At 51.0% G+C, this 22135-nt stretch overlaps 1 protein-coding gene across 1 annotated transcript; it reads right to left on the minus strand.

Annotated features, from left to right (window-relative positions):
* Positions 1–17469: 17469 nt before the first annotated feature.
* Positions 17470–18499, minus strand: LOC140214112 (uncharacterized). The gene is made up of 2 exons (XM_072285446.1): positions 17962–18499; positions 17470–17902 (listed from the first exon to the last, which is right to left on the minus strand). The coding sequence occupies exons 1-2, from the start codon at positions 18249–18251 to the stop codon at positions 17782–17784; spliced, it is 411 nt and encodes a 136-aa protein (XP_072141547.1). The 5' UTR covers positions 18252–18499; the 3' UTR covers positions 17470–17781.
* Positions 18500–22135: the final 3636 nt, after the last annotated feature.

A 22135-nucleotide genomic window follows, 5' to 3' on the forward strand; every position in this document is an offset into this window, starting at 1 on the left:
CGAGGTTTCGTGCTTTTATCTAGCAGCTAGGTACCGTGTTTGACGGATGGCGGTACGGGTATGTGCGCTCTGGCTCTGACGTGACGAGGGAAACATGGCGTGCAAGGTGAAACATGTTGACACGCGCTCTCACCGTAATCTTGTCTCTGAAAAAGAATATGAAAAAGGATGACCAGCGAAGCTGTGTATGTGTGCCCCTTAACGGCGAACCTCACCTCCGCCGCGGGTCGGCCCGGCATTTCACTATCTTCGGTATTGGCGCACGTATGGGTAGTACTTAAACGGACTGGCAATTGGCCGTAATGTGTTGTGAGACGTTGATGTAAATAAAACGACCATGATTTATAGTAATCCCTTCCAGCACCCTGTTCGCGATTTAAGCAGGAATTGTACTTTTAATTTGGCAAAGAAGTCACCAAAACCAGTAACTGGCGAGACCTGGCGGTAAAATCTTGGTAGTTCGGATGTATCGTATGAGATTACTGTACGTAAGTCGACTGCTGTTAGGTACAGTATAATTATTCCTTAAAACTCCAGTTCGTATATTAATAGACACTCGCGCATCATTCTATGCTTCGGCTACGGCAACAGGCTGAACTCCTTGTCACGCGTAAAGGCGCGTTTCGATTTCGATGCGATTGGTTTCATTTTGACTGCTTAAATACCAAAGCATTTGGACAGGAAACCACGAAAACATGTAGGAATCACCGCAGAAATTATTTAAGAATTCGGAAAACGCAAACAGCAGGAACACCGACCTGATAAGCAAAATCATACTTTTTTACAGCACGGCCACACTTGTCGTTTGCCTGCCACTAATGCCGGCCTATAATCGCTATCGCGCTCGCCTATCGCCGTTTTCACTATGCTTCCAATGAACGACTCACTCAGACGGAAAAATTTGATAAAAAATGTTGCACGGCGTTTTCCGCGTTAGCACTTCACGATTAGACACTCCCACCAGTAAACTTTCCTTCGTACTAAAAAGAAAATATGGGTACCATGAAAATTCACAGCCAGTCCCTTTAACGCCTGCTTTACCTCTACCGCGGATCAGCCCGCTATTTCACTATCTTTGGGCCCACGTATGAAAAATTGTTGAAAACGTATGAAAAACTCATGAAAAACCGGACGCGATATACCAGACCGTAGCCATAGACAGCTGCGTTGTAAAAACCAGAATTCCTTGCCTGTCTTTGATGTCCGCTGCTTTTGAGTTGCCTTTTCTCTGGGCGTTCGAAGCTCGCTATCTTCGCACCGTGCCAGGAATGCTTTGGGCCGGCTACTTTCATTGTGTCCGTAGCCGAGTCGCGAGAAACTTTGCAAAGGTAACAGTATCACAGAAGGTGATCGCTCGAGGCTATGACCACTGAATAAAAAAGTTGCAGTGGCGTTTCACTTCATGAACGAGGGTAACGCGCAAGCGTATGGACGCTGCGAACGTGCATTGCGGCGTCGAAGCACAAACGGAAAGGGCGCGAATGCGGTCGCTACATTGATCTAGACGGTGGAACACCTGTGGCGGGCCACAGTGAACGCGCATACCGCTACACATGCAAAGAAGAAACGCCTCGAAAATGCACCATGAGCACCGCGGCGTCGAAGCAGACGTGGAAAGGATGCGAACGCGGTGGTTCTCTTTTCCACCTCCAGGCGGATTCTTCCTCCGGCGGTCGCCTCCCTCGTGGAGACAAACGTAATTTAGCCGATTTAACAGACGGGGTCGTCTACGCGCACGGTTAAAACTACTGCAAAAGCTGCCCACTGGGACTTGCGTAAGCATTCTTACCAGTCGCTAACCTTGCACACTTGCGTCTCTGACGCAAGTGGACGCGTCTTGGCGACGTTTGATTGGATTCTTATGATGTTTTATTTTTTGTTAGTTTCTTTGTTTTAAGAGGCTGCAACGCATACTCCCGTACTATCCGACAAGTTCCATTGTCTGTCTTGCCTTTCTTGTGATGAAGGTCAGATGCCGTGACGCTGGTCCGGTGCACGTAGGACAAGCTTCGCTTGCCTCCACTTTCCGGTACGAGAAGCGTTCGTAATTTATTCCTGATGGCGTCACCTAAGACGTTATCTTGGGAGAATGGGCACGAGACTAATAAACACTCCCATTACTATCTCTCTCCACACACACACACACACACACACACACACACACACACACACACACACACACACACACACACACACACACACACACACACGCACACACACACACACACACAAATATATATATATATATATATATATATATATATATATATATATATATATATATATATATATATGTGTGTGTGTGTGTGTGTGTGTGTGTAGTAGGCAAAGAGGGATTCTTCAGGCTACCTTTCAAACGTAAAGAACTTGAGTGGTGCTACAAGGTAAACAGAACAAGTATTTAATTTCGACAGTTTCGATCGGTGGACCGATCTTCATCAGGGTTTACAAAAAAATGGCAGTTCGGCCCTGGTAGTGAAGACACCAGACCGGGTGCCCGGTCGTTCTTACATGCATCTCGGTTGTAAGAACGACCGGGCACCCGGTCTGGTGTCTTCACTACCAGGGCCGAACTGCCATTTTTTTGTAAACCGTGATGAAGATCGGTCCACCGATCGAAACTGTCGAAATAAATACTTGTTCTGTTTACCTTGTAGCACCACTCAAGTTCTATATATATATATATATATATATATATATATATATATATATATATATATATGTTGTAGCGAGGAAGACTGGCGTGCCCTATGGACGCACTAGCATCATCGGCCCGCCGACGAAGAGGGGCTCGCGCTCTCGGTGTCTGACGCTCGACTGAGGCGGTCGCATTTCTTGGTGCTCGATAAACCACGTTACATAGTTGGTGGAGCTGTGCTGGGTAGTACTTCCCCAGCCACCCTGGAACTACGTAATCGGACACTGCCGCCATCATGCCTTACGACGCCAGCCAAATACCTCCGGCATCGCCAACATTGATTTATCCTGGCTCAGTGCGTTCACACGATCCTCCCATCTTCAATGGTTCCGACGAATACGACGTAGAAGATTGGCTGTGGATATATGAGCGGTGAGTGTCCACAATAAATGAGACGATGCTGCGAAGCTCAGTTACGTGAACTTATATCTCACGGGTGTCGGTAGCGTGTGGTACCACAACCACGAATCCGACCTCAGCACCTGGCCAGATTTCAAGGCGCGCATTACGCAAGTCTTCGGACGCCTTGAGGGGCGGAAGCTCCGTGACGAAGAGCGCTTCCGCAACCGTTCCCAGCAACCCGGTGAAAACTTCAAGTACATAGAAGACGTTGTGGACCTTTGCAAGCTCGTCGACCCATCGATGAGTGAGTCTGACAAGATCCGTCACGTAATGAAGGCCATCGCAGACGACGCATTCCAAATGCTCCTCTCGAAAAGCCCGCGGACCGTGGTCGAAGTCGCTGAACTTTGTCAAAGCTACGACGAACTCAGGAGGCAACGTCTACTCACTCGACGTTCTTCGATCCCCGATACTTCCATTGCAAGTTTAGCCGCTGTGACTAATAACGACCATCTGCTCGGCGAAATCAAGGAATTTATACGCTCTGAAGTCGCCCGCCAGCTATCCCTACTCACCGCCGTCCCAGGGCCTACGCCTTCCTTGGCTCCTACGTTGCGTCAGATGCTCCACGAACAATTAAGGGTCCAAAGCTATTCAATCCCCTCATGCAGCGCAACCATTGCCTCTACCTCTAAGCTACACCAAGGTTGCAGCACGACCACCTCCAGCGACTTTTTCAGCACCATCATTTGCTGCACCGCCACGTCCAATCCCTCCAGTGTACACCACCAGATCACCAGCTGGCACGGGACCCTGGCGTACATCCGACAATCGCCCCGTGTGCTTCTTCTGTGGAATCCCTGGTCACGTGGTACGGCATTATCTCCGTCGCTTATGGCTTCAAGGTAATGACCAACCTGTCCGCTCCTGCGTTTCGCCAGCTTTCGTCCTTCTCGCCACCAAATGACTCGCACTTGCCGTCTGCGACCAACGTCATTCCTTCTGCCGTGTTCGTCGCTCGCCATCTCCTCGTCGCCGCTCACTTTCCCCCATGCGGCGGCGTCCGGCCCCATCGAAGCAGGAAAACTAGCTACCGCAGTTCAAGAGGCGAGAACTGCTGCGTTCCAGTCGAACCACACAAGGCCTCGCTCTCTTCCGACGAACGTAATCGAAGTATCTGTAGAAGGAATCGTCACACTGGCATTAGTCAACACAGGCGCCGCCGTTTCCGTAGTTACGGAAGAACCTTGTCGCAAGCTTCGAAAAGTAATGACGCCCTTATCTGCGCTGTCACGCTGGACAGCAAGTTCCCAGTGCATTACCCCCCTGTTGCCGCATCTACCGCATGTTGCCGCATATATATATATATATATACATATACATACATATATATATTGCCACCTGCAGTAATGGGGACAATGCAAAAGAAGAGGGATGGAAGGCCAAGAAGGAAGAAGTGCGCTGTTGAGCCAGATAATGTTCAATATCTTGGAGTCGTTGGCCAGGTCGGGGTGGTGACTAGTAAGCGGAAAATCCCAGCAACCCGAGACGTCGGTATGGGCACTGGCGGCACAAACGATCTGCCTCCCGCAGTGGAAGCACAGAGAACGGCGGTCCGGTGTGCGCCAAACATCCGACGTCCGAGGCGTCATGCGTCGATCGTCTGCGTAATGCACTGGCTGCTCCGGCTGAAGCATAACATGAGGAGCGGCAGGCGGAAACGCTGGATGCGTGCGTCGTTCTGCGATGTATTGCACCGGTTGGGCTGGTGAAAGTCCAACCGGCTGAGCAGCGTGAACAAGCACTGGGGGCGACGAAGCATGGAGTCTCAGGGCTTCTGCGTAGGTCGCACGGCGGTGTTCAGTCGGTGCAGGCGAGCGGAGCGCTTGGTGTATTTAATCTTTTACAACATTGGCAATGGAGCTCACCGTAGGTTGTGACGCGCCGTAAATCTGCATTTCTCCCCGCACGACGGTGCAGATGAGTTCTTGGATTGTTGCTTCCGGTCAATGTGAACATAACTGAAGCGGATGTTGCGTTTAATTGAGCTCGTAGAAGTTCGATCCCTGCAGAAGCATCTTCTCCATACTTACAGCCTGAGACAAAAATTCGGCGACAGTCTTCGGAGGGCTCCGTACAAGACCATCGAAGAGCTGCTCCTTCACTCCTCTTATCGGGTGACGGAACTTCTTGTCCGCGGACATTCCAGTGTCTGCTCGTCTGAAGAGGCGCGTCACGTCTTCGACAAATACGGTGACACTTTCATTGGGAAGCTGGATCGCTCGTTCGCGGCGGTCAGCACTGGTGTGGGTGTGTTTAGAAGCAGTTAATTTCCTTTCCCTTTGTCCTCTCGTAGCTTCAATGCTAGTCAAGGAGGGAAGCTGTTGAAGGTCCGAAGTCGGCGCCCCTCGATGATTCGAGTGCACGGTGGCAGCGCGAAGGAAGAGCCGTTGTCCGACGAAGTGACGTTTTATTCAAACGCCGAAGCGTCTTTCCGAGCCCAAGCCCGAAGCTCCGCTCTCTCTCCACACAACCAAACATGACTTTTTAAGCCCTCAGTTGTACAAAGGATTCGCAAACCAGCCAATCACACATGCGAGTTCACATCATTGTAACCAATAGCACAACCACCTTCGTGCCGCACACAGCATTGGTGGAAACAGTGGCACTCTTTAGAACACGCCAGGGGATAGGATTCTCAAACACACGTGCCACCTCCCTCTCCCCTACGTTGGGCTGCGAGTATCGGCCCCTGACGTCTTCCCTCTTTTCACCTACAACCGGCCGCCATGCAAGCTGCCGAGAATGTTCCGTGAAATCGCGGATTATTAACTGCATATCCGCCGCACAGCGGGCTACCCTGCCAGTACTGAGAAATCTGTCTCCCGTGCAGCTGTGTGCCGGTTCGCTTGAAATACAAACACCATAATTGGGACCCGATGACAATCGCACACAAAAGCATTCCTCGGCCGTAGCCGGCTAAGTGGTAAAGCTACCGCCATTTTCACGGTAATCCTTAGCAGGCGCACGCGAATGCCAAACATCAAACCGGCTGGGCAGCGTCGCGTCGCCCAATTTCCGTGACCGTCGACGGGACATTTGGGGAGCGCATGGGCATTAGCGGTGACGGTGACCTCAAGCACCCCCCCACGCTCGTCTCCCCGAACGCTCCCCTTCGGCTCGCGCCTTCTACCCTTTTGTTCCGAGCGGGGGTCCAGTTCTAGTGCCTTTTCTAAAGTGCAGCTACTAATCCGCTTTCTCTTCACGCGGGAGTGTTGCCCGTGTCCCCTCTTTGCGGAAACCATATGCGTGCCTCATTTCCGGTTATTGGCCGATACAGTAGGTGTGGGCTCGTCCTACGCTTTGCTGTAGTCGCCTAAACTGTGCTACAAAATAACAGCGAGGTCACGTCCCTAATCTCAAACTGATGGCCCGTTCACACTGAGGAATCCGGCGTCTACAGGGAATGGAATTCTCCAGCCGCCGAAAATCGTGTCGTTCACATTGCTTGCGCACCGCGCCGCCGGAACGAGATACAGCGCCATCTGCCCCATAAAGTGCTAACCTCCAACCAAGCGCGGTATATCCCGGATGTTCGCGCAGCTCGAAATTGCGCAGTTGTCTCCGTTCGCGTCGAGTTCGTGTGTTAATTTTGCGCGTTTCCACCATTGCTTGAAAAGGCAATGATGAACCCTGAGCAAGAAGAGGCAGTACTGCTAGGCCTGTTGGCAAGCACCTTTCTGGCGATGCGTGACGCGCAGAAGCATTCGCCGAAGAGACGACGCCACCGGCGTTGCTGGGTTCGTCCTGCTTTGCAAGGGCGCGCGTAGCTTGGTCACGCCACCTTGTCAGGTCGCTTATACCTTGTGCTTCGCGTGGTACTTGTCGAAAAGGACGGGGCGGTTACGCACCAATTCGATGAGCATTTCCGATGTCGCGACGCGTTCGAAGACTGCGATATGACGAGAGCGTTGGGCTTGGCCGCCATCTTTCGAATTGCTGAGACGCGCTCCGATTGGTTCGCGGCGAGGCAATCCGGCGGCAGCTGCCGCGAAAATCGGTCCGGGAGCGATCGGCGCGGAAGGGGCTGTTCCGGCGGATCTCGCCGCCGCCGAACTGGGTTCCGCCGAATTGGGCGCCGCTCCAGACGCCGAATGCCTCAGGTGAACGCGCCATGACTGTAGCTGACGGCGGAACTCATGCCACGACGTCAGTTGCTCCTCACGGTTTTAGAACCACATACGCGAGCCGTCCTCCTAGCAAACAGAGACATTGTACTCGGCCATACAATTTTCGACGTCTTCGAATACGTCGTCATGGAACGACTTTGGAACCCATGGGTTCTGAATTGTCTACCGGGTCGGTCATCGCGCTGTCCATACCAGTTGAGGTGGTTAGAATCGCTGTGTTGTCTTCTGGAAGCAGTCCCCTGACCAGCGGCTGGCCCAATGGACGGGTCTCTCTATTGGCACTGGGCTGGTGGTTCCCCTCCCAGGAGGAGTATGCGGCATGAGTGAGAAATACCCAGCACCTCCACCAGTTTGTCACGTGTCTCCAAAGAGGACTGGAGGCGTTTAATGGGGACAGCTGGCTTTCTGAAAAACAACGGCGGTGGGACCAAGCTATCGAGCGGGCGGGGTTAGTACGCGCACTTAGAGCGTACATAGTCAAAGGGACCGAAAGAACGACGCAGACAAGCGCTGACTTCTAAATGAACTTTTATGTCAAATAACAAGCATATATAACCAACTTGTTTTCGAGGCGGCGTTTTTTCTCTTGGTGTCTTGGCTATATATGCTTGTTATTCCAAATAAAACTTCAGTTGGAAGTTAGCGCTTGTCGTCGTCGTTGTTTGGGTCCCTTTGCCTATGTACGCCCTGCAAGTCTCAATATTACAGCTGCTGTCTGCGGTCATAGAATGTGATGTCTTGAAGCTTCCTGAGCGCGCTGCCGCTATGCTTGTTAATTTAGTTAGTAAGCGATTGTTGCCAAGTTTATACGACCGATAAAGCTACTATCCTTACTTCGTATAGCAGTGTATTAATTTGCTATCGCAATCGATGCTTCGCCTCTAAGGCCAAACTGCGACTTTATTTGTTTTGTTTACTTTTACATGTAAAACTGCTTCAAAAAGCATTAGGACGCATCTTTAGCATTAATACTGCGCATTGATAGTGTCCTCGCCATTTTTATATAGTTCGCTACCATTCGGCTGATTTAATTTTGTTGTTTCAGGGTAGTAGCTGCCTTGCTGAGCGGCGGCCTCATCACTGCCTTGGCGGTCTTTGTGCTCCTACCAATCGTTTCAAGATCTGGCCCTAAAGCACCAAGAGGCTGCCTCATCGCGAGGACGCCGAACGGTTACGCCAAGGGAAGCCTACTTCAGTTCAAGATCAACGGGACATCGTACAACTCCGTCGCCTTCTACGGCATCCCGTTCGGCGCCTCGACGACCGGAGACGGGCGGTTCGCTGAGCCCCGATGCGCCCAGTCCTGGCACGACCTGTTCAACGCCACGTACAAGCGACCCCCCTGCGCCCAGTCGGACACGCATTTTGGTCGCACTTCCGTCATCGACGCCTCGAACACCACCGAAGACTGCCTGCACATCAACGTCTGGGTGCCCGGCAAATGCGTGACCGACCTGTTGGGCGGCGAAAACCACCGCGCCGTCGTCTTCTGGCTCTTCGGTGGCTCTTTCGTGGGCGGAGGCAACAGCTACGACTTCTTCGACGGCCGCTTCGTGGCAGGCTTGGGAGACGTGCTCGTCGTCACGCCTAACTACCGGGTGACGTCGTTCGGCTTCCTCAACTCGGGAACGGGCCGTGAAGTTGCGGGCAACATGGGGCTGTACGACCAGCTTCTGGCGCTCCGCTGGCTTCGGGAAAACGTCCACCGGTTCGGCGGCGACCGCGACCGCATACTAATCGCCGGACAGAGCGCCGGCGCCATCGCGTCCTCCATGTTGATGGCGAGCCCGATAATGTCGCAGTACGGCCCGTACCGCAGGGCGTTTCTCATGAGCGGCTCGGCGTACTTTCCGCTGCCCCGGAACGAGGGACCCGAAGCGCGACGGAGCTTCTCGCGCCTGGCCGCCAACGCCGGCTGCCAGTCGGCGCGCGTCGCTGACGCCGTGCACTGCCTCCGAAACCGGAGCGCGCCGGATATCTTGAAGGCCACCAAGAATATCTCTCTGTTTTTCATGCCATCCTTCGAGGCGCCCCTATTTCCTGGCAAGATGGACTCTCTCGAGCGGCGGTTCGTAGCGGCCCGAGCGCGGGACACACTGATCTCCAACGTGGCGATGGAAGGGCAGGCCTTCTTTGAAATGCTCTTGCCAGACATAGCAGGTACGCAAAAAAAGATCACGGCGCAAGTGCTGAAACAAACTTTTCCTTATTTGTTCGGCGACGCGTCGGACTCTGTGATGGAGTTGGTCATTCCTTTATTGAAGACCGAGTACGACCTTGAAGCCCCCAACCACCGCGGTTGGATACAGGTTATCGGTGACACCTTGTTCCGTTGCCCCGTTGCTTCCTTCGGGAAAAGTTTGGCCACCCTGGGAAAGAATGTGTACTACTTGCAGTACACGCCCAGACCTTCTTTTTCCACGTTTTCCGGAGAAAATGCGACGCACGGAGACGATGTGCCAATGCTGTTTGGGCTCCCGTACACCTACCCGCACTTGGCTACTGACGAAGAAAGGGCGATGTCCTACCGCATGATCACGATGGTGTCCAGCTTCGCAAAAGACGGGTGAGTGGTTTAGGAACTTGCTGCAAATTAATCTGGGGTTCCTTTACCAACTGGTTCGTTGGGTTTAACATCCGCAACCCACACGTCGCGGGAGGAAGGTTCGGGGTCAGAGCTTTGAGGTCTTTAACGTCCATCCAAAGCTCGACACACTCATGTCTTTGCATTCCGCTTGGCTCGCGTTGGAATACGGCCGTCATAGCCGGAAATTAAGCAAGGGACCTCCTGTTCTGAGGCACAGCCATAACCATTCGGTGCCCGCGTTGTGCGTACACGTGCGGCCCGACACGCGATGTTCAGACTTCATTAAGGTTTCGATCGTTAATGTTTGCTGACTTGCTTGTAATATCAGCGTACGAGAGTTTTAGGAAAGTACTCCGCACGTTCCGTTCCGCAGTTGAACAGTGGCCACTGTTCGTGGCTGTGCGCCTAACAGTGGCTGTTCGTGGCTTCTGTGGCTGTGCGCACGAGGTCGCGGGTTGGAGTCTCGGCTTTCAACTCTGAGCAAGGCTGGCCCACTATGCGAAATATTGAACCATAAGGAACGTGCTTACATTTCTGGCGGTTCCCTTTTGTAACACGAGGATCTGGTCCTCAGTGCATACATATTGTTACACCCACGAAAGGTCTTTATTCAGAGGCCAGGTATAGATAGTGACGACGGTCTCAATCAGGCGAGTGCTCATTGAGCTTCAGGTAGCCAGCACAACGTCGTTGTCTTCTGTCTTGGATGCGCCACATCAAACGCACATGGGTTTAACAACAAATATATATATATACATATATATATATATATACACACACACTCAACGGGACAGTCTCAGCTGAAACCGATTCAGCGCAAATCACCGAGTTCATCAGCGTCTCTCTCTTTCACTCTGAAAAGTGGCAGAATGGGTAGTCTACAGTACAATATGCACATTCATATACAGTGAGCGCTAGGGCTGGGTGCGCGTGTTGGAACCCCTGACTGCCGAAATTTGTCCCAAGCCATCCGCCACGGCATTTCCCGCAACCCGGGCGTTGAAAGTCAATTTCTAAGGACTTGTATATGAACTCTACAGAGCATATCTGTGTTGCTTACTTCATTATGTCCGGGAAAACTGAGGCGCTTGGTTGGACGACGCCTGCTTACACGTTACGTTCATTTCTGGTCGCTCTTTTTTGAACCATCCTGGCAGCTCCTCCGCCCCTGTTCTCAAAGACCAAAACTAATCCTTACACATTCTCACCCACTTATTCGAATGAAATTCCTAGCACGCTCCAACCCGGTTTGATGCGATCTGGAGCCCTGTCCACATGGGAGCGAGGAAAACCGCGCCTAAGCCGAACCTTCTACTAGCCGCTTCTAGTGCAATCTGCATAGTCGCGTGATCGAGTTTCGGGCGGATCTCGGTGATCTCGTTCGCACTCCCAGGTTTCGAGTGGGAGAGCGGCGCCCTGACGGGACCAGCCGAATGGGAACCGCACTGCGAGAGTTCTCTATAGCTCTAGAAAGCGGCCTTTCAAATGTGCCATTAATATTCTTGCCCCGGGGGGTAAAAGGGACATAGACTCTTCCGAATAAAATCAAGATTTCGTTGGATGTGCCCTTCTTCAAAGGAAAGCGCCAAGGAGGGTTTTCCCTTATTCAGCCACTGTTTTTAACGAAGACAATTGGTTTCCTTTGGGGATTTACAGAGGAAAATACAAAATTAGGCGCCATAATAGACAGCCAACGGGAAGAAACAAACACGACAGAGCGCTAACTTCATACACAAAGAAATATATCGGAAGCGATACAGGGTTCCTTGATCTTTAGCACGCCTGTTTAACCCTTCATGTAATGGCCGACGTATCATTCTTCCTACGTTGAGTTTGATGCCTCAAGATTTCGATTTAGTCGTCCGAACCTAACGCATAGCCTACAGTAGCGTTTTTTATAACGTGGACTGAGTTTCGATTAGTAGATAGTTAACGAAGCAGTTAATTGCTATTCTAAGCATATAGGCTTTTACTGGAACATTTCATTGCTTCCTTGCACTAATGGTGTCTCCTTAGCCAGAATAAAGGTGAAGTACTTGTTCAATGTTTCCTTGACGTGTAACGGCGTTCCGGCATTAGAGTGTCGAAAAATATGTTCGTGCAATCAAGGCAGCGCATTCGTTACGACAACTCGGCAAAATGTTCACGCTTTGGGATCAGTAAGTGCAGGTTTACAGTTCGCGCTCGGTCTAACTTCTGTCTCGTGCGTTACCTTTTATTGCGGGTAATTTTGTATCGGTGCATTGTTGATCACACTGGCTTCTATAGGGTCCCTTTTATTTAGGTCGACGATGGTAACGGCGGTGATTGTGGCCCGCAGGTCTCTCCCAAGCCTGGAGGACGGGAGTCCCTGGCCGCTCTTCTCGAAGGCTTCCAACTACTCGTTCGTCGACCTCGCACACTCTGGGTTCACGCTTGGCGGCGCCACTCCCGAGTGTCCCTTGCTAGAGATCATGAGGATGATCTTGAACCCGGACAAGTCGGACCGGCGAGCTATCGACAGTGCTTGGACGCCCGAAGTCGTCAGCTTGGCACTGGACATGCTTGCCGCGATACCGGCGCGAGCTCTTGAGATCGCCGCCACCACTCATGCCCATGCTTACAGAGGCCAATGAATATGCCCTACGCTCGAACCCTCCAGTGTTCACTGCGCCTTTCGGGGTGTTAAAAAGCTATCAGCTTGCAACACGTTGTGCGTCGTTGATGAATTGCCCATCTGAGGGGCGTTTGTTTTCATTACAGTGGTTTCACCAAGATAAATTGCAAAGAATAAGGGCAACATTGGACTTTAGTCTACCAAGGGAGCAGGGTGGTTTCAGGAAGGGACACTTTACAATGGATCACGTCCATGTCATCGATCAGGTAATCGCGAAATCTATAGAGTACAATCAGCCTCTCTATATAGCTTTCACGAATTAAGAAAAGGCGTTTGATTCAGTAGAGATAGTAGCAGTCATAGAGGCATTACGTAATGATGGAGTACAGGACGCTTACGCGAATATCTTGGAAAATATCTACATAGATTCCACAGCTACCTTAATTTTCCACAAGTAGGAAGACACGTATAAAGGCGTCCGACACGGAGACACAATCTCTCCAATGCTATTCACGGCGTGTTTGGAAGAAGTATTCATGTTAATAAACTGAGAAAACTTAGGAGTGAGGATTAACGGCGAATATCTCAGCAACCTTCCATTTGCAGATGACATATTGCGCTGTTCAGCAACACAGGGGACGACTTACAACAAATGAGTGAAGACCTTAACAGAGAGAGAGTAAGAGTGGGGTTGATTAATATGCAGAAGACGTAGGTAATGATAAATAGCCGGGAAAGGGAACAATAGTTCAATATGGCCAGCCAGCCTCTAGAGTCTGCGAAGGAGTACGTTTACCTAGATCAATTACTCGCAGGGCACCCTGATCATGAGAGGGAAGTTCGCAGAATAATAAAAATGGGTTGAAGTGCATACGGCAGACATTGTAAGCTCCTTACTGGAAGCTTACCATTATTACTGAAAAGGAAGGTATACAATCAGTGCATTTTACGAGTGCTGACATATGGGGCAGAGACTTGGAGACTGAAAAGAAGCTTGAAAACAAGCTAAGGACCGCGCAAAGAGCGACGCAACGAAGAATGCTAGGCGTAACGTTAAGAGACAGGAAAAGAGCGGTGCGGATCAGAGAGCAGACGGGGATAGCCGATATTCTCATTGACACTAAGAGAGAAAGATGGAGCTGGGCAGGTCATGTGTGGCGTAGGTTATATGACCGGTGGACCATTAGGGTTACAGATTGGGTGCCAAGAGAAGGGAAGCGCTGTCGAGGACGGCAGAAGACTAGGTGGGGTGATGAAATTAAGACATTCGCAGGTGCCAGTTGGAAGCGGTTGGCGCAGGACAAGGGTAATTGGAAATCGCAGGGAGAGGCCTTCGTTTTGCAGTGGAAATAAAATAGGCTGATGGTGATGCTGAAGATGACAAACCCATTAAACAAGGCACTGAACGACCCTTTACACGCGTTTTCTTTTGTATCTTGTAGAACTATTCACATTTGCACAAAGCAATAAAGTGGGCCACCTGAGCGAAATTAGTCGTAAATGTAGAATTTAGAGGCAGCAGACGGAGGAATACCGCGCAGGAAGTTATCTGATCTTGCACGTGAGTGCAGGGGTATACCGACGTTGAGGGGGACTTAGAGAAATGAAAATTTATTTACATTATGCGCAGAAATAGAAGGACGCAAAACAGTAAAATGCCATCGACGGCCAGAAACAAATCGAACGCTGGGTCCTGCGGCAAGAAGAACGTCTCTCTCTTTTCCGATGGTTCCTTTCGTTATAGCCCCTTCAGTCTGTCGGGGTCACGTTATTTTCAGCCAGTGGTCGAGCCTATGCAGGTGTCATTTTGATCCAATCGGTAAGCCAGAAAAGGTGTCTTTCACTGTCATCCAATCGTAGGGCCCGTGCAAGTGGCGTCATGTTCGGCCAATGGGGACACTCCACGGGCTCTATTCTTCGATGGCTGCCTCCGTCGGGCGTTGCCTCTTCGCCTAGAAAGCGCTCCGGTGGAAGGGACGGGTCGTCTTGACCGACGTACCTGTGCAGCAAGCCGCATTTTCCGTGACGAGGGTCGACGACCTCGAATGGTCCCGGCTTCCAGTTGCCTTCCGGGAAGCGTCACGCAGGGGCAAGACAAAAGCTCCCCGCGCAGCAGACGAGGGTGGGATTGCCAAACAGCCTGGCAGGTCCGGTGGCACGGTGGACGCACTCCTGCGCACCGTAGTTGCAGTGCGACGGCGGTGCGCAGAGAGAGACAAGAACCATTAACCATCACGTTTGTGACAGTATAGTGTAGGTGGCTACAGACATCTTACAGTGAGCAGACTGCACACCACCCACTAGGGGCTGGTACGCACCCGCCGCCATCGAGCGCCACCTGAATCGAGAGCATGCAGGCACGAGCAGCTGCCCGCCCTTGCAGCAACGTCCCGCCGAGAGGCCGGGAATCGCTTAGTTCTATCTATTAAAATGTGGAAGAGCAGAGGGAAGACGCTCGATCGTCGTGAACTACAAGAACTGCGACACAGACTCGAATGTGTGGGACGACTTGCAGTTGGACCGAGACTGAGTACTCACTCATCTCTTCGATAAAGATCATAATTCCATATTCATCTGTGCCAAAATTAAGGCTTAGATCTGTCGCTTCGTTGCCACACGTATTCGCAAGTGTCTCTAAGTATCTTGCATTGTCCGCTAGTGGCACTATGTCGTCCGCCGCATACATCAGTCCGGGGCTTTTCTGCTGCACCATTCGTCCATCATGCTGGTAGGACAAATCAAACCTTAATTCACTACTTTGTAGTCGGGTTTCCGCGACCTTAACATGAAGCGTGAACAGCAATGGGGACGGAGGACATATTTGCTTCGGTCACTGGTGAATTTCTGCCACTTCGTCACATTTTCGGCCTTGCCACACCATTTGTTCTCGGTGTATTGGCGCCAAATATGCGCGTCGCACGGCGGTCATGTTGAGCGCTGAACCTGTCGAGAGTGCTTTCAGCTTTCAAAATATTAAGTCGCCGGAAAGTGCGCTTTTGCCGCTGTCGCCGCTTGAATCGGTATCGGCGCGTTTGTCGATTGCGACTGCAACCAGTAAAGATACGATTAGCCTATTTCCATGAGTAAAATATATCGGTGTGTCGCCGAACTTAGCCCTCGCCGTTCTACTAGCGGAAATGAAGGCGACAACAGCACGCCGTTTTTGAAGGGAGCAGCAGCGGCACAATGGTTTGTGACGGTGGTCGCGGGCACTAGGCCAATACGCAAGTAGAAAGGAATACGAACGGTTTTTTTGGTGTGAATGCCAATCCCGCTGCTACATTCGTGACCGTTACGCGAATAAAATTGCAGCTGTTTTATGCAGCGTCCCAGAATGAAACAAAATTTTTGCCGATGAATCTAAGGTGCTGTGGCGCGCCATTACTAATTTTCGGTCAGTGCGGCCACCCGTCGCCGAATTAGGCGGCGTAGTGTGTGGCGAAAACAGTTGAAAAATTTTAGCTACAGATGTGAGCTTGCTCACAGGACTCGTATGATGTATAGCATGTCGGCTGAACCATGCGGCCCCGCATTGGCGTCTGTGTCAGCAGGTGTTTGGTGCGTTGCGACACCACGTACCCGAGCACACGAGAATTGGAACCTCCCGCGTTTAACCGTGCGCGGCTTAGCCGTGTCCGGGGAAAGGGGGATCGTGGGCGTTGAGCTGATGCCGGGTGTTTGGACCTTTAAGGCCCCCCGGAAAGAGGCAAATACTATAGAACAAAAATGGGTGCACGCATTACGCCTTTCGTCCAAAAGATCCTCCTGTGTTACTCATACAAGGCAACAAGGAAACTTAAAACTCAAAATGAAGCAACAATTCATGCCTCAAATGAAAGTTAACTTCTAAAACTCAAACAGCAATAAATAAATAAAATAAACTGAACTCATAAAACACAATAAATGAATAAAATGACATTGAGAAGGTGAAAATAAACAATAAATTAATTTCTTGCTGCAGGTGCGCAGCTATGTCCCGTGCCATGGAGCGCACCTGCCCCATGATGCCCTCCTGAGCCGCTGCTGTCCTCTCTGCCGCGACAGCGAGGCGGGTGGTGTATTCTTCAATCCTCCGCAGCACCTGGAATGAATAATCATGGTGGAACTGTTCGCATGAGTTGCTGATGACTCGCAACCAGCTCATGGCTGGAAGCTGCTGTTGTCAAGAATCGCAACGTGCACAACGATTCCCTCTCTGTTGAAGAGCCACTGGCCTGATGTCATCCTATGGCAGTGTCAAGCGTCGTGTACAAGCTATGCCCTCTTTGTTTGGACAGACAAAGACCTGCTGGAACTATTCTTCCGTCATCTACTCAAATGCATCTCTCACCACCAAACAGCCCTTTTCAGGGCTAACCAACCTTTTGCCCGGCGGTTGATCATTGGCAAGATACGATACCGAGCCCTCAATACGACGCATATTTCTTTGTTTACATCCCAAGTTGGTTTGTTTTTCAGATTCACGATTCACTTATGATAACAGAGCATAAAGAATACTTACGTCCTTCATGTAAAATGACACCAAAGGATCTACCAACCTGGAGCATCTCGTCGCCCTGTTTGAGGCTGCGGGCACATTGCGACGACATGGTCGGGAGGCTGTCCGCCCGTCGCGGTCGCTGTCCACGTGGTGGCCGTGCAGGACGTTGCAACACGGAAAGCATGCAGCATTTTCTACAGTTTCACTGCATTTTATGGTATGCATAAAAGTGGTTATGGCCATGTTATGGCTTATTGGGCTAGTTAAATAAAATACGAGAGCTTATGTTCTCTAACAGCTTGAGGATCAATAACTTACCAGGTGCAGCAGCCACCCTTACCGTGACTGATGTGCCGCGCGGTGGATCCTCTGCCACTGTAGAGTAAACACATTAAATGTTTACAAACTGCACACACATTTGGTGATAATTAAAACACTCATTCCTCTGATGCTTAAGTGTCACTGTGCTCCTCATGCCCGCAGCCTCGTCCGTAGCTTCGACGACGTCTATAGCTGCAGTGCGAATGTCAGCCTGCTGGAAAGTGTCATGAGCATGTCCCTCCACTACCTGGCTATTCGTTACACTGCCTATGTTACAAGTTTTCGTACTACATATTTGCGGAAATATTCTGCAATTATTAAGTGCTTAATAATCCCATGTATTACTATTCTCGTGCAGTTCCCTGAAGGCATATTATTTCTGTGATGATCACTTAATCCCCCTTTTCCCAAAAGCGCAGCCAACTGAGATTCTAGTTGATTAACCTACCTGCTTATCCATTCTCTCCTGCGCTATTTGCCTGTTCACCAAAGTGTCGTGTTCCACTAAAGGTACCACTTACAGATAATGGCAAACTCTAAGTCGGCACCGTTCAGGAACCCATGCTATTATGGCGGCAGTGTGCTTACCTCTTGGTAGGGAAGGGTGGTGATGCCACGCAAGCGGACTGTCCCCGTCAGCTGCAGTACTCGGCCGTGGAAGACGGAAAAGCGACCCCCTCCAGTGCTTCTGAATATACACACCAATGTTGAAGGACAAATCGCCCAGACCATTCGACGGTCACTCACCTTTGCTCTTGGGCGATTGTGGTAGCGTCGTGGCGGGCCTCGAACACCTGTTTTCGCCACCACTCCTGCCACTGTTTCACCGTTTTTATGACAGGCCCTTCCTCGTTCAGCGCATGGGCCAGCTGCTGCCACGGCCGTCGCCAGTTGCCAACAGTGAAGCCTGGCCCCAGCTTGCTGGATCTTAAAGCCAGCTGGGGATGCTGCTCCATAAAAGTGAGAACCGTCTCCCGCTGGCCCTCGGAAACACGCGGTTCCTTGATGGGTGCACAAGGTGTCAGGTTTTGCGCCATGGCTCTCCCATAGAATGAAGAACTTTGGCTTTCTGCACGCAACTGCTGGACTGAACCAACCACTTCAAAAGTTGCGCCGTTTGCTTGAAACGGGGTAGTGGCTAGCGCCACCAGTAAACGTTTCGCAAAGCTGCGACGCCACCTAGCACCATTTCAAGACATTAACCCCAATAATTTGTTTCAGTCATTCCGCATTCCAAATTGAATCTTTCAAAATCAACAACACATTTTGCTACTCAGTCATAATAGTAAAATCTTTCTCAAAATTTTAGAAACGCTTCTCAATATGTTATACGTTCCCCAAGCAGACGTCAAAAGCTTTATGCAGGCTTCCACTTCGCTCATTGGTTGTTTGCTTCCTCTCGTTCTCGCAAACATTGCGGACCGCCTATTTCGTGATGTAAAGAATGGACCGCCTCCGTTCGATTTTGGAACGCGTACAAGATCGCGCCACAAGTGTCCATAATGAGCGCTAACCTATGTCGTCGCCTCAAAAAGTTCTTACGCACACCATCACTCGAGCCGTATGCATCACCGATGGCGCCACTTTTGCCGTCAGGGTATGTGCACTGCTCGCATAGGAATTGCTGCCCGCCGAGTTGCAGTCCTGCTCACTGTGCTGACCAGTTGCCCTCATGACCTAATCTTCGGGCTCGACTTTCTGACGACGCATTCTGCCCTCATCGACTGTGCCACCGGTACGCTGTGCCTCAAGCTTCCTGTTCTTTCAGATGTTTGCCCCGAACACCCTTTGAACTACAGTGTTTGTTCACTTACCTCCAAAAGCCCTAACCTTCGTCGAATTCGCCTCAACGGCAACCGTGGCTGATGGCGACTATGTTGTCGCACATATTTGTGATGTCCTCCTGGTGCGCATTTCTATGCCACCCTTCGTTGTAACCCTTGCCGCTAATCGGATCGGTCTCCCCGTTATCAATTTTGGCTTGACGAAGCAAGCGTTACCTGAAGGCATAGCAGTGGCCACGCTCTGGTCAGTGACAGATGACCACGTCACTGCTTTTGCAGCCGACGTGTCTCCAGATCCTCATGATTATCCGCAGGATGACTTGAACCTCGATGGCCCATTACGTCCTATGGTCGCTCCGGACCTTGCACGTGACCAACCAGCCGCCCTATATCACTTTTTACTTTTCTCCCGCAATATATTTGACACTGACAATCGACCACTTGGTCAGACGCCCCTTGTTAAGCATCGGATAAACACTGGTGATGCGGCTCCCATTCACCACGGAAGAGCGGAAAGTTATTCAGCATGAAGTACACAAGATGCTCATCAGAGGCATTGTTGAGCCCTCGTTGAGTCCTTGGGCGTCGCTGGTTTTGCTCGTCAAAAAGAAAGATGGCACGTGACGTTTCCGAGTTGATTACCACCACCAAAACCGAATTACTAAAGAGGACGTTTACCCTTTACCACGAATCGATGACGCTCTTGATTGTCTTCGCGGTGCCAAATACTTTTCGTCCGTCTACCTTTGATCTGGCTATTGGCAGATTTCCGTCGATGAGCAAGACCAAGAACAGACCGCTTTCGTCACTGCAGATGGCCTCTACCAATTCAAGGTTATGCCGTTCGGTTTATGCAATGCCCCGCCACGTTCGAACGGATGATCGACTCTCTGTTTAAAGGTTTCAAATGGTCAATTTGCCTTTGTTACCTCGAGGACATCCTTGTATTCTCTCCTACATTTGAGACTCACCTTCAGCGCGTCGCAGCTGTCCTTGACGTCTTCCGCATCGCTGGGCTCCAGTTAAACTCATCGAAGTGCCACTGCGGGCGCCGACAGATTACAGTGCTAGGCAATCTCATTGATAGTGCCGGAGTACAACCCAACCCGGAGAAGGTTCAAGCGGTAACGGCTTTTCCTGTACCTCAGTCTGTCAAAGACGTCCATAGTATTGTGGGGCTCTGTTCTTATTTCCGACGGTTCGCGAAAGATTTTGCAGCAATCACTCGATCACTCGCTGAACTTCTGAAAAAAGACGTGCCTTTTACGTGGGGTTCCCCTCAGGCTGCTGCATTTTCATGCCTTATCACGATTCTCTCCAATCCACCAATCTTGGCCCACTTTGACCCGTACGCACCTACAGAGGTCCAAACCAATGCCAGTGGTTATGGGATCGGCACCGTCTTATCGCAACGCCAACACGGACACAACCGCGTTATAGCCTACGCTAGCCGGCTCCTCGCCCCTGCAGAGCGCAGCTGTTTGATTACTGAGCATGAATGTCCTGCTCTTGTCTGGGCTGTTTCAAAGTTCCGCCCATACTTATATGGCAAGCCCTTCTCAGTAATTACAGACTATCATGTGCTCTGTTGGCTTTTGTCGCTCAAGGATCCTACTGGCCGGCTCGGTCGTTGGGCCTTCTAACTACAAGAATATCCCTACACAGTGACTTACAAGTCGGGATGCCAACACCAGGACGCAGATTGCCTCTCTTGCTACACAGTCGAAGATGCGACCTCTACGTCTGATACTGTCACCGATGCCTGTGTTCTTTCTGTTTTTTCACTGCTCCATGTCGCCGACGAGCAGCGCTGTGAGCCGTCCTTGCGTATCATCATTGACCACCTGGAATCGTTACTTGCCGACAGTTTCCTTTGCTTATTTACACTTCAAGATGGCGCACCCTACCACCGCAATGTTAACCCCGACGGCCCTGCATTACTCCTTGTGATCCCTAAACAGTAAACACCTTCGCTTGGCTGTTCTCCACGAACTTCACGACCTCCCCACTGCCGGTCACCTGGGTGTGTCACGTACCTACGACCGGATCCGCCAACGCTTTTTTTGGCCAGGGCTTGCTCGCTCCGTTCGAAGATAGGTAGCTGCGTGTGAGAAATGTCAGCGACACAAGACACCATTGACGCTCCCTGCTGGCTACCTTCAACCACTCGACTTCCCGCGGAACCATTCTTTCGGGTTGGTTTGGACTTACTTGGCCCTTTTCCTCTTTCTACCTCTGAAACAGGTGGATCGCTGTGATTACGTCACGCGCTACGCCATCACACGTGCGCCTCCTACTAGCTCTGCCACAGGTGTCGCCCATTTTCTTCTACGCGACGTGATTTTATAACATGGAGCTCCGCAACAACTTCTCACAGACCGTGGCTGGACATTCCTATCAAAAGTTATCCCGGACATCCTGCACTCCTGTGCCACGAGGCACAAGCTATCCACATTATACCATCCGCAAACAAATGGCCTCACGGACCATCTCAATCACACTCTCACAGACATGCTCGCGAAATATGTATCTTCAGACCACATTGACTGGGACCTCACTCTACCGTTTGTCACATTTGCTTATAATTCCTCGCGCACGACACCGCCGGTTATTTCCCATTTTTCCTGCTGTTCGGCCGAGAACCAGCACTGCCCCTCGACACAACTCTACCTGTTCAAGCGGCATCGACCAATGAATATGCACTTGACACCATCGCCCACTGTGCCCACGCAAGGGAAATTGCCCGTGACTGCCTTCCGAAATCCCAAGAGAGTGAAAGGCGTTTGTACAACCGGTGACACCGAGATGTGCACTTCCCGCCTATTTCTTTGGTGCTTCTATGGTCTCCGTTGCGTCAGGTCGGCCTGTCAGAAAAACTGCTGTCTCGTTACACAGACCCATACCGAGTGCTTCATGCCGTGACTCCTGTCACCTACGAGATCGCCCCTGACGCCCTATCTGCTTTCCAGTCCAGTGATATCGTGCGCGTTACATGACTGAAGCAGTATCACCCTCCCAGTGATGACATTTAGACGCTCCGGGACGTCGCTTCTGCTGCTGGGGGATTATGCTACACGCGTGTGGTGTTGGATTGTTTGAACGAGGTGAGTGGGCGCCATTACTCGAGAAAAGAGGAG

Source organism: Dermacentor andersoni, chromosome 11 (assembly GCF_023375885.2).
Source record: "Dermacentor andersoni chromosome 11, qqDerAnde1_hic_scaffold, whole genome shotgun sequence".
NCBI classification, from domain to species: Eukaryota; Metazoa; Arthropoda; class Arachnida; order Ixodida; family Ixodidae; genus Dermacentor; species Dermacentor andersoni.